The sequence below is a fragment of the Echiichthys vipera genome, assembly GCF_963691815.1.
Source record: "Echiichthys vipera genome assembly, chromosome: 10".
Taxonomy (NCBI): domain Eukaryota; kingdom Metazoa; phylum Chordata; class Actinopteri; order Perciformes; family Trachinidae; genus Echiichthys; species Echiichthys vipera.
The window spans coordinates 27,863,898-27,877,652 of NC_139835.1; the positions used below are offsets into that span (position 1 = coordinate 27,863,898).

The following is a 13,755-nucleotide window of genomic DNA, read 5'->3' on the forward strand; positions in this document are numbered from 1 at the left end:
TTTCCCAAACAGAGCAAGGATATACATTTGTAAACAGTGTTTGGCACCACAACATAGGCATCAACTCATAGCTAGATAGATGTAATGTCATATTAGGCGGAGTAAATAGTGTTAGTAGTATTTCTGTGGAGCTCTCCATTCATTGATCAATGGTCCATGAAAAGTGTTAATCTCAGTTTCTCAGCGTCCAAAGTGATGTCTTTAACTGTCTTGTTTAAGATATTCACTTTAATACGATATAAAACAAAGAAAAAGAGGAATCCACAGCACTTTGTGACATTTTTGCATGAAAAAGGCAAAGCTACTAAAGCTCTACTTTCAAATAACAGATCAATACGAATTATTGCTCATGTCTTTCAGAATCACAATTGTATTTGAGGCACTATGTTTGTATATTTCATTCATTGAAGGGTACAAAAATAGAATGGGTCTAACATTTAAGACATCAAACACTCATTTCAGCACCTTTTCAAACCAACAAAGATCAGCTTGTGACCAAAAGATGGACGGTGAGAGAGGACGCAGCCCCATCTCTTCTCTACAGCCCCTTTCCCACTGGTAACAAAAACCCTGCACTAACATCTGGATTTTGTCTTTAAAACGTGTTAAAGAGAAACTAAATAAGTAGCAAATGTAAAAAAAAGTTACTCCCGTAGAATAGCACCTGCCTGTGCGTTCATTAAACCTGTCTTCCGGTGCGTTCCTTCACGTCGAACTCACCAGAAAAAAACCCAGAAAGGCAAACTTCACCTACTTGTTTTCCTGTTTTTAAAAAACCTTCAAAGGGTACAAAAAGGTAGATTAGTCCTTTAGCGAGGCTTTTAACACATTATACTGAGGAGGACACACGCTGCTGTGATTTGATCCTTTCATTTCCCTTCTCCTTTACCTTGTCATAGTCACAAAAGGCACTTTAGATCCAGAGCCTCTAGCTCTCGTGTTACAAAAGCAACTGGACTTGGTTATTTGTCTAGGAGGACGTTTCACCTCTCATCCAAGAGGCTTCATCAGTTCATGTACGCATCTGAGCAGGCTGGGACTGGACCAGGACCAGGACAAGGCTGGGACTGGACCAGGACCAGGACCAGGACCAGGACCAGGACCAGACTGGGACTGGTCCAACTAACTGGTGTGAGATCCAGGTATTTAACCTCTCACAAGGCCGATGATGTCACTGGAACCCTTTGTGCTCCAAGTGCCAACGACGTTAGATTGACAGTCATTGGTGGGAAGTAGGTTTGGACTTCGTTAGTGCTGGTCCTGGTCCTGGTCCAGTCGTTGGTGGGAAGTTGGTTTGGACTTCGTTAGTGCTGGTCCTGGTCCTGGTCCAGTCGTTGGTGGAGGTTGATGGTTGGTGGACTTCGTTGGTGCTCTATTGAGTCTTAACGACAGTCGTTGGAGTCACAAGAGGCCATTTGTAAACAGTTGTTCAATCTAACTTTGAGGTTAGATCGTTGAAAGAAGGGATGAAAGGGCAGCTTTGTAAATTGGAGATAAGTGGTGTCTCAGCCCTCCTCCTCCGTTTAGCGATGGTTTCTCTACTTTCACTCGAGTCAATCCTACTTCCCAACAACCACTGTCACTCTAACAACGGTCGTTGGCACTTCATAGGCCTTGTGAGGGGTTAAATACCTGGATCTCCACACCAGATAGTTGGACCAGTCCCAGCCTGGACCTGGTCCTGGTTCTGGTCCAGTCCCAGCCTGGTCAGTTGCGTACATGAACTGATGAAGCCTCTTGGATGAGAGGTGAAACGTCTTCCTAGACAAATAACCAAGTCCAGTTGCTTTTGACTGAAATTGCTTTGGGGATAACGACGACCTGGACACATGAGAACATCCACAGGCTTATTTCACAACCACACCAACTTCCGGCTGACGTGATCACTCTCTGAGACTCTGATGTCCTTCCTCCATCACTGTGTCCTCAGAACTTCACTTTCCTCATCTGACCTTTTCAAGATTCACACCAACGAATAACACCCCCGCTGCTCTAACCTTTGGGTTTGCTGCCGTCTGTTATTAACTTGCATCATGTGGACGGGTCTCTTCTCTGCCCGTCTCACCTCAGAGCTCCACAGTCCGGAGGTGACCGCGGGGGGAAACAGCAGCCAACACGCTCTGAGGCAAACACTCGGACTGCTCCGCGGTGCTGCCGCAACAAGACCAGTGGGTCTTCCCCGGGTGTCCTTTATGACCGTGACCGCAACCTTTAAATCCTCCTGCAGACAGACAACAGATCAGAAACAACTCTGGGGGTTGCCAATACCCCAGTATTTTTACTACACTCCACAACATTTCGGAGCCCAATATTGTACATTTTACTCCACTACATTTATTTAACAGCTTTAGTTACTTTGCAGTTTACTTTTAATTATTAATAGTAAATGTAAATTTCATAAATGATGTTGTATTATAATGAATTAAGCTACCTAGGAGCATTTAAAGTAGCTGTCATTATACAATTATTTTGAAATGGGTCATTCAGCACAATGTGTATTTTTACTTTTGGCACTTTAATGAACTGAATACAGGTCTTTTCCTTGTATCACAGCATTTTTAAACTCTCTCCATGTCCTAAAAAGTGTACTGTAATTAAAAAACTGCCCCTCTGACCGGACGTTGGAAAGATCTCGTGTGTACCTGGCATGGTTCCTGCGCAACCACAGCGAGCCTCTTTGGCTCCTCCACTGGAGCAGAAAGAGCAGCAGTGAAACTTCCCGCCGTGACGCCTTAACTTCCTCTTCACGTTCAGGAGAAAAGGAGAACCCTGCAGGACGAGACGGGGACAGAGTCAGTGAGCCGGTGGGTCCGCGTCGAAACAGAAATTGTGACCGTAGTCTGATAACACAAACATCAGAGCAGGCAGTCACAGGTCTGCTGTTGAGTTGGTCTTCCGTACCTTGACGTGTTGAGCTTTGACACAGACCCACACTGAGTACGCCCCTGGCTCCTCAGGCGTGTACGAAACGCTGTAGGATCCATCGCTGTTGTCAGCCACCGACGTCTTCACTGTGCTGAAGAGTAAGCAAACAAATCATCATGTCGATACTGTGGAATATCACTGAGACAATGCACCTGACACTGAACTCTATCATACAGAAAACAGCATGGATTCCTTTGCTTTTATCTCCTCTCATCACCTTCCCTTCACACAATCGGCAGAGCACATAAACAAAGAACAGTTGTATCTTGTTTGTATTCAACTCTTCGCCGTTATCTGATTCTACAACAGCTGACAAACTCATACACAGTGATAACGACTTGATCTGCGTAACAATTACAAGTACATCATGGTGTTGATGGAGGTCGAGCGCGTTGTCACCAACACTGCTGATGAGTCCGTAGGTGACTCGGCTGGGAACCTGGAGAGTGAGGTTCGAGCTCCTGTGTGGACCATGAACGGAGCGTGGACTGTTGGCTGTTCATCTACTGGGCACTGCCTAAGTGCTGTTGAGTGAGGCACCGAACCCCCTATAGGCGGCCCCCTCGCTCTGACATCTCTACATTAATTGCATGTGTATATATAGGTCCTGTTTGTGCATGTGTGTGTAACATGGATAATAATAATAACAGAGTGAAAAAATTGAATTTCCCTTGCGGGATACATGAAAGGAATTCTTCTTCTTCTTCTTCTGAACCGACAAGTCTGAAGTCTGAAGTGCAGGAGCGGACAAATGTTTGTGTGGTTATTTAGTAACAGCCTGGTGCTGGATGCACTAGATTAAATCAAGGTGACAGAGGAGAGCTGGTGTAAATAACAGTGGTTTAATGATACACATAACTCAAATTACACACTGTAGATTGAACACCTGCCGCCCTCACACGGCTCTGGGACTTAATACAATAATAAGGCATTCATGCATGCAAGTTGTAGTGGATGATAGAACAAGAATCAGATATTAGTAGCATGAGAGTCTTCCTGGAATTGTCATTAATAAACCTCATGGTTTAAGAATGTTTAATTAAAGTGAGACATGATTAAAAGTGTGATTTTGGAGAGGTCTCCAGGACACTTCTTGTCTACTAAAGTTTCACCATCTGTCTGGCCTGTTACCTCTTACTCTGTGAATCAGAAAGATCCCACTAAGCTAAAAATGGTTGACACAGCAGCATGCCAGACTCTGACACTCACCAGTTTTTCTTCTCCTTGTGAACGACGCTGACCAGGACGTGCTCTCCGCCCCGCGCCACCTGTTCCCCGGCGGAGTCTCGGCACACCAGGGTGAAGTGGCCCTGCTGACCCTCCGTGCCTTTCTGCAGACCTGTGACCAAGGGGGTTACGGTCAGAGGTTTAGAGGCCATAGAAATGAGCTGAGACTCAATCAATGTCATGTACCACAGACAAAGACTGACACATGAGGGGCAGAAATACAGTCACACACATACATGCTCAAACTTAGCAGGCCAGAAAGACTCGTCCCTCCAAGAAGCGCTTCATTATTAGGACACGACACAAAATGGAGACACTTAAACATTTGTCTTTTGCCCCTGAAGACCACAGCAACACTCAACCTCCCAGTGCTTACATAAGCCACTTTCCCCCTGAAACATACGGTGGTAACAGGCAGTGTAAGTGGCACAGCTGAGCCTCAGTACTGCTGACCAGAGTTTTCCTGGAACCTCACATTGTTATTTAGTGTTTCATTAACTTGTTCGGCAGTGCTCTGGGGGACACAGTGGGTGAAGATATGCATCAGCTGCTGTGGTGTTAAAGCCAACACCATGTGATTTATGCTGCTTTGCATTCTCTTGCCAGACTCTATTAGCCACTCGATAACTAATGATCAAAACACTGCGTTCATCTTCAGCTGCGGGGGGATCTGCGGAGATGCTGGTGGAGTTGCTACACTGCTGCTAATAAAACTTCTTCTACTAATTCTGTTTCTAGTCCATCTGTTACTGCCACAATACTTGTGTTATTAGAAATATCACTCTTGCTGTCGCTGAGGCTGTTGCTGCCGACACCGCACCGTTACTGTAACTACTGTGACCATCAGTGCTGCTACTCAGACCAATCGGTGCCATTCAGAGGTTGTAACTGCTTAAAAGTAAACTTTGTTGTTTTGTTTTCCACCCCTGAATCTGATAACATACATCTTTAACCAATCAGAATGTGTAACGGTCAATCTCAGGTCATTAAATGTGTTTTTGTGCATTGGTTTCTTAATGCTAAATACTTTTTTTGGTAACAGGACTTGAGTTTTCAGCACAGAATTAGCAAATACGTGTATTGTAGCCACATTACATCAATGCTAACATCATGAGAACACTTCAAGTGGTTTACCAAAACTATCTTAAATTAAAACAAAACATCTAAGAAATTGTTTTAGGTAACAACACTGAAAAGTTTCATACTTATAATATGATCAAAAAATGTTCAGGAGACTCAGATGATGCTACTTCCTGTTGATCATGGGACTTGTGAAAACCCGGGGACACGACTTCATTCATTCATTCATCTTCAACCGCTTGTCCCTGACGGGGTCGCGGGGGGCTGGAGCCGATCCCAGCTGACTAAGGGCATGAGGCGGGGTCCACCCTGGACAGGACGCCAGTCACTTATATAACCAACATATCCTGTGTGGACCATGAATGGAGTGTGGACTGGTGGCTGGAGAGGTGCCAGTTCATCTCCTGGGCAGTGTCGAGGCAGCCCCCTCACTCTGACATCTCTCCATTAATTGCATGTATATAGGTCCTGTTGGTGCATGTGTGTATTTCGGGCCTGTGTGTGTGTGTAACATGAATAATAACAGAGTGAAAAAATTGAACTTCTTCTTCTTCGAAACTCAGACAATCCTTTTCTGAATGATTGGGATCATTATATTTCATGGTGAAGTGTATTTGGAGGTTGGAGATGGGGCTGAAATCCATTTTTATCAAGGTTTTAAATAATATATCTTCAAATTGCAATTACGAAAAAGTGCAGGACACTTTGCTTGATAATATAATGTATTAAACAGATACTTTTTTTAAGCATATAATGCATTATGAAATGTCCTGAGGACGTAAAAAAGGCAGCAAACGGCCCTAGTACTATTGCGATGTGTTAAGTTATTTTGGAGCGTTTTCAGAGCCTGTGCCAGATCAGAGCGGGTTGGTTGCTTGGCCAGATGGAAGTGCTACTTGCAGCGATCTCCAGATCCGCTCATCCGATCCACTTCACACTCGACACTGCACTCCCTTGAGTCCTCTGTAATACACCTGCCAGGTGTGAAGTCAGTTGGATAAATGGTTCTTGAGATATGCGAAGGACAGTCATACATACATACACAGGCAGACTCCTTCCTTGCTACAGTCCTACAGTTCCACCTTTTTGCACCAAATTCATCATGGCCACTACACATGGTGTTCAGTAAATATGAGAATATAGGTAATATAAGCACTGCCCTCAGCATTTGAGAAAGTTTTGAGGGCCAGCTTTGGCGAAAATACATGGAAAAGTCTGGCAAAATAGACGTTTTCTGGCTTGCAGTACACCCGAGTACCCCCCAAGTACATCGGATGAACAGGTCTCGAAATATGCAAAGGACAAACGGAAAGACAGACCACGCTCCTACTGCAATTACTATCTTTTGGAGCAGGAGCCTGTTACTACTACTTACGCACTGCTGTTACCAACGGGTGTGAATCATATGTGAATTATATGTGTGCTTGCTAAGCCGAGTACCCAGCAGCTGTCTCTGTTACAGACGCAGCTGTTCTGGCCCACAATACACCTGTGCTTAGAGAGAGAGAGAGAGAGAGAGTGTGTGTGAGAGAGAGAGAGAGAGTGTGTGTGAGAGAGAGAGAGAGAGAGAGAGAGAGAGAGTGAGAGAGAAAGAGGATAATCGGCACTAAGCCTGTGTGCTTCCTGCTTTCTAATAGTCAACACAGAAACCTTTTCTCGTCCTGTTAAATGAAAGAGTCACACTGCGTGAAGATGGTGTGGCCGATGTGAAGTTAACTCTACAAACAACTTTAAGCTGCTTTAAGCTGATGTAGCGATGCTGTGGGTTTAAACACAATCCTACATAAAAAACACAGAAGACGAGTGAATAGGAAGTAGGAAGTGTGGATGAAGTTCTTTTACAGGGTGATAAAAAACCACAGGCTAATAGAGACACGAGCCGGCACACAAAGAAACGCTACACCGCACAATAAACGGACCTCCGGGCAAACATTGACACACAAATACACTTTGGCACCCAGAGGACGTCCTTATTTACAGAGGGTTTTCCATTTCCCACGCAGGTCAACACAACAAAGCTCCTGTTAACACAAGCTGCCACAAACACAAATGTCATCCTACAAAAACAAATAAGTGTAGGAACGGCAACGTATCTATTGTGTGTGTACTGTAAGTGTGTGTGTCGTCTTTATGAAACCCAGGCAGTTGAACTACATGACTTTTGTCTTTTAAAAAAGTGATTCTTGCCACTTAACAGAGGTCCTGTAGCCACTTGTATGTGTTTCTGTCCCCTCTCTCTTTTAGTGTGTGTGTGTGTGTGTGTGTGTGTGTGTGTGTGTGTGTGTGTGTGTGTGTGTATGTGTATAATCATCCCCTCAGTGCCTTCAGGCCTGTTGAGTCACATCAACATTCCTTCAGTCCCACAGAAATTCACTGGAGTCTGTGAGCCAAAGCACCCGTGAAGGTAACAATAGTCTCTCGCTGCTGCGGCAGAACAACCCTGACCTCCCCCACACCCTTACCCCACGATTCCCTCCACCAGCCCGCCCGCCTGCAACTACTCCCACAGGGTGAACTCTAGAAATAGCTTTGACATTCTTGTCGGGCTTAATAGCACTTTGGAAAATTAATATCAAGAGATAAAAGGTGTTCAGGGTAAACGCATGCATCCGCAGCCACAACAACTGTCGGCGAGTGTAAAGTCAGATCCTGTTGTGGGCAGTAGCCTTTGCTGTCGACACGTCTTTCAACACCAACAATGTGTTAGTTGGTGTAGTCGTCGCTTTTCGACTGAGTTTGTGGATCTCAGACCCATACGCCAACTGGTTCCTACCAAAGATATAAACCTCCAAAACTATGGGCATGAATAAAGTATTTGGAACTACTTCCTGTCACAAATGAATACACATTTGTTGCACTTGCTGCACATTAAGGGCGCACTCACACTGTCCTTCCGTACCGCGCCCCGGGCTTTAGGGTACTTGTCCCCCCCTCCCTCTCCCCCCGCGCCCCAGGCCCATTTGTACTCACACTACCTGGGCCTCGTGCAAATGCTTCTCGCCTGTCCATACATCATCACACGTCACACGCATTGATGACGTCATGGCGATGCGTGGCTTTGTTTCCAAATCTTTCTGTAGACCTCTGAGTTTTTGTGCATCTTGTCGACTGTTTCTGAATCTTTTCATCGACCAAATCTGCAGTAAACACTCCACCTCCGCATCACACCAACGTGAACCTTTCACCGCCATTGTTGTTGTTGTTAAATGTCCGCGCATGGTCTGTCTTTTTTTTTCTATGTCCGAACAGGCGCACATAAAATGACGTGAGAGCTGCCGTAGGCGTCATGCGGGTACAAAAGCCCACCTCTCTCAAACAGGCTGTGGACGGCCAACTGGCCGCAGCTAGACGCGGAGCAGCACTCACACTAATCAAACCAACTAGGCTTTACCTAAAACCTGTTTTGGCCCGGTGGGTAAGGACAGTGTGAGTTTGCCCTTACAGTACTAGTATGATGTATGTGTGATAAAGCACAGAGGCCATGCTCATGTTAATAAAAACATGTCATTTAATGCAACAGTGTGGCTCCTTCATGTGTGTGTAGTCTTTGGTGGACAGTGGAGTTGTATTAGCCACTTTTTAGTGAGTTGAATTCAGTGTTTGTTTTGGTCTTTTCATGGGATTCTGCTGACAATTACACATATATTAAAATAAAACCCTTTTTCTTTAAATAGGCTGCAACACCTGATCCTGAAATTACTTAATGTTAAAAACATCGTTTACATTTCAATAAAATACTTTTATCCTAAACATCATCCCGACTTTAAAACAGAATATATTTGCGTCAGGGCTGGTTTACCTTCCCCTTCGATGGTGCATTTGCTGAGGTCCACCGTCTTAGAGTGGATCACCCCGACCACCGGGTAGCCCTCCACCTCCCCGGCCGGCTCCCTGGCCATGAAGCTGATGCCGCTGCCGTCGTCTGGGGCGACGGTTGCCGGGTGAGGGTCGTAGCCGCTCTCCGCCAGGCCGGTCAGTCGCCTAAGGGTCACTCCTTTGGCGCTGAGGATCTCGACATCTGAGCCGCAGCTCAGCAGGCGCTCTGCAAAGTCCACTCCGCCGCCGACGTCCAGGAGAGCCTGCTGCAGCTGCGCCTTCTGCAGGTGGAGCTGGTTCCTGTTTGGACAAAGTCATGAATAAGCAGCTTCCTCTCATGCACTTGATCAGAGTGTTTTCCTTTCTTCTACTTCATTTACCAAAAGAATATTTATAATATTACTCCACGGGACCTGCGCTGGTTGTGCCATACCTGCGTTGGACACGGAGCTCCTCCAGGCGGTGCAGCAGAGACAGGCAGTGGGCTTCCACGGCGCTGGCGTAGGCTCGCGCAAACACCCTTACCTCATTCGCTGTTGCATCCACCCGTGCCTGCAGAGCCTCCTGGGATACTTCCACCTGTAACAGAGTATCGCCATTAAAGCCCAAAATTGCGTAACGTGGGGCTGCAAACACCTCGAAACATTCATAACGTTATTAATCTTATTGAACAATGTGTTGAACTTATCGCAAACCGACCGAACGTCTCTACCATTGGGTTTGAGTGTGTTATATATATTTTCTTATTGAGGACATTAAAGGGTAACAGATGTCTTGATGAAACACACCTTCTGCACTGATTCCTTCAGACGCTCCATGCGCGGTCGCAGGCGCACCGTGACCAGCTCTCGGATGCGGTCTCCGTGACGATCAATGACGTCCCGGGTGGGGCAGCAGCGGTGGTCGCGGTGCAGCGTGGCGGCACACTCCAGGCAGACGGGCAGGTCACAGGGCTGACAGAAGAGCCGCAGCTCCTGGCCGGGGTGGAGGGAGCAGAGGACGGGGCGGCACAGGCGACCACGAGACTTCAGCTCCTCCAGACGCTGAACAGAGTGTGACGCTGTTCGCTTCTGCCGCCTGCAGACAGGACAGAGAACGGATACATTCGTCTTAGAGGTGAGAGGAAATATCGATTCTGTATCGTTTCTCAAAAACAATAGAAGGTTGACATGCAAAGATTTGTGGAAAACAGAGGTTTATCTCATGCAGCTGGATATCAGTGTTGTATCTTCAGTCATAACGACGGTTGACATGCTCTTTATACTATAAGACTTTTAAAAATTGCAATATATTGCCTCGCTTATAGTATCGCTGTGCTGATTCTATAGAATAGACTCCACCTGTGTGCCTGGCAGCAGAATACAGTAGAATAGAATAACAAAAGTGATCTCAGGACACTTTACAGAGTAGGTAAAGACCACACTCTATGACTTATTTATGATTTACAGAGACCCAACAATTCCCCCGTAGAGTACGGTGGCGTTGAAAACCTTCACTATAACAGACAGGAACGTCAGACAGACCCAGCTCTGTGGAGGACGGACACCTGTCTGCACCGGAGAGAGGAAGAGAAGGAGAGAGAGAGAGAGAAAAGACGGACAGATGGACAGAGAGAGACAAAGACAGACACAAAGACAGAGACAGACACACTTCCAGTAACTATAATAATATCTATAGTAATGTGAATATGACTTATTAATACAGCAGAACAGTAGAAACAAGCACAGCTAAGATGATAGATTATAATAGCAGCAGGCAGCGTCATGCAGGACCAAGGCAGCAGGCACCACCACCATCAGCAGAGACGTGTGTGCCTGGCAGCAGAATAGAGCAAAATAGAACAGAAGAGTGTGGTCTTTACCTACTCTGTAAGTGTCCTGAGGTAACTTTTGTCATGATTTGGCATTATAAATAAAACAGAATTGAACAGGAGAGACTCTACCTGTGTGCCTGGCAGCAGAACTCGCACAGGTTGACGCAGCAGACGTCGCAGCGGCTCTCGGCGCTTCCTTCGCCGCAGAGGTCGCAGCCCAGCGGGCCGTCGGTCACCAGGGTCTCCAGGAACACTTCGTCCAGCGCCAGGTGGTCGGTGCTCAGTCCCCGCGGTCCCGACGGAGGGATGTCCACCTCGGAGTCGCAGTCGGGACAGAGCACCGTGACGGTGACGGCGGGTCGGTGCTCCTCCTCCTCCTTCTCCACCGCGTCGCCCCTAGCGCCGCTTCCCGTGCGCGGAGACACCGAGAACGGCTCCAGCTGGCCGATACAGTCGGAGCAGAAGGTGTGCAGGCACGGGAGGATTTTGGGGTCCCGGTACAAGCGTTTACACATGTGACACACCGCTCTCGGGTTCACCAACACGCCGTTTGGTTCATGCGCCGGGTCTACCGTCGGCTGCTCCGCGTGTTCCGTCTGTCCACACCGAGACATTGGGTCTGTTTTTGGAGACTCCCGGTGCCGCAAACAAACCAGCAAACACCGCCGGGAGAGACCCGCCGAGCTCCACGAACCGTCAGGACCGAGAGGGAACTTCTGTGGCACTTTCTTTCTGCATAACACGTGAAACTAAACGCACTTAAATGACACTTAACTGATAAAAACCACAAACTTTAGAAAAACCCACCAGAAACTTCTACTTTCCTCCAGGAGGAGTTGGCTGCGTTCACGGCCCCCTGGGACATGTGACACCTCACTCACTAGCAGACCAATAGGAAGCCTCAGGGGCAGGTCCCAAAGTCTCTCCAGGACTCTTTAACTTCCAGTCTGGGACTCTTAAGTGTCCCCATCTACTGGCAGGTTAGAATAATATGTTTTCAACGTGAGGGATGGACAGATTTCATGTGAACCGACAATAGTTTACTGTATTTTTGTTTTTGTACAAGAAAAATAAGCTGTTCTGATGGCAGACATAATCTAAAATGACATCTTTTTCCTCATGAATATCAACTAAGTATGAGAAAAATCATGCACACCAGCATTTTAGCAGTAAATAATATACATCTTTTTTAATTGGCTGCATTTTGTCCTAACCCAAGCGTTAAAAGAAAGCCAAAAAAAGTACAATTAATGACTAAAAACCATATAAATGATCTTGCAAACACAAGATTACAGTACTAATTTGACAAGATACATCCTTATGGGTCTCAGTTATTATATATCTTACATTTTATATGTTGTTTTATTACTTTATGATATTCAATTGATGTTTTATGCCGTTTCTCCAAATAGACGTGGTTCGTTCTACTCTATGTCGTAAAGGCCGACGAATAAAATAAACTCAAGCGAAAATGAATTTCAGAAACTTTTACTGACAAACAGACGTCTAGCCTTCACTTAAAACATGACACATGCATCTGAGACATTCAAAAGAAAATGTTGATTGAGAAAATGCACCTTCAATTCTGTTACATAGTAACAACACCCACTGTAACACATTAACCCTCCTGTTCTCCTAAGGGTCAATTTGACCCAATTTAATGTTTAAAATCTCTAAATAACAACATCTTTTTTTGTTTTTTTGCTTTATATTTATGACTTTTCCTCATTTTATGGGGACAACTCATAAAAAGACTAAAATTGCCACGATTATGTCGCATCGGTGTTCCTTGTTCCCTTGTTCCTCCATTATTATTACTGTCTATTTTACATTTCAAATATTATATGAGGTCAAATTCATGCTGCTGTCCTTGATAACGGACGTTACTTTCATTCCAGATGTTACAAATAACACAAAATAGCACTTAAAATAACAGACTTACTTTAAAACACACACACAGAAATCCCTCCATGCAGTTTAACATCAGTGATATTTTTCATTCTGTTAAATAAATACATAAAGTACCCGACTTAACTTGAGTCACACATTGATTATGATCATTTTCCAGATGTTTAACGGTCAAATTGACCCCTAGAATAAATGGTGTTAGTGAAATTTGAGGAAAACAGGAGGGTCAAAAACCAAATACCATCACGCCATCAAGTAATGCACATGAGTCAAAAAGTACTATTTTAAAGGAACGAGTGCTTTTCATGTTTCTTTTTTAAAGCGGTAAGTCTTCACTTGAGTATATTTTAAAACCAGCAAACTACCTTCATTACAACTAGTCTGCTCTAAATGCAGGGATTGAGTGACGAGGGGCCCGAATCCCCCTGTATGCTGTCATCTACATCACCACCCAATTTAGAGACTGCACCCACATGGAAAATTCACTCTCCCTCTACCAGTCCCTGTGTGCGCACAGTGAAGTCACCGCAGCAAATATCTGTCATCATTCATCTTCAACCTCTTGTCCCTATCGGGGTCGTGGGGGGGCTGGAGCCGATTCCAGCTGACATTGGGCGTGAGGCGGGGTACACCCCCCACAGTCTATCACAGGACACATAGAGACGAACAGAGATAAACAACCATTCACACCTACGGGCAATTTTAGAGTCATCAATGAACCTAACACCTGCACGTCTTTGGACTGTGGGAGGAAACCGGAGAACCCGGAGAAAACCCACGCAGACATTGGGAGAACATGCAAACTCCACACAGAAGGGCCCCAGCCGGGATTCGAACCATCTTTCTGTGAGGCGACAGTGCTATCACCCACACCACGTGTCGCCCACATTTAGGCAGCAAAATAAAAACTATAGCTATAAACTGGACAGATGAAACAGACCTAAGCTTTTGGCGTTGTGTGTAAATGCTCACAGCGTCTCTCTTAA

At 45.6% G+C, this 13,755-nt stretch overlaps 1 protein-coding gene across 1 annotated transcript; it reads right to left on the reverse strand.

Annotated features, from left to right (window-relative positions):
* Window positions 1-2,066: 2,066 nt before the first annotated feature.
* Window positions 2,067-11,475, reverse strand: trim45 (tripartite motif containing 45; the record flags this gene model as incomplete). The annotated part of the gene is made up of 8 exons (XM_083921088.1): window positions 2,067-2,221; window positions 2,643-2,769; window positions 2,902-3,016; window positions 4,135-4,264; window positions 9,032-9,348; window positions 9,482-9,627; window positions 9,837-10,125; window positions 10,991-11,475. The coding sequence occupies 8 exons, from the start codon at window positions 11,473-11,475 to the stop codon at window positions 2,067-2,069; spliced, it is 1,764 nt and encodes a 587-aa protein (XP_083777214.1).
* Window positions 11,476-13,755: the final 2,280 nt, after the last annotated feature.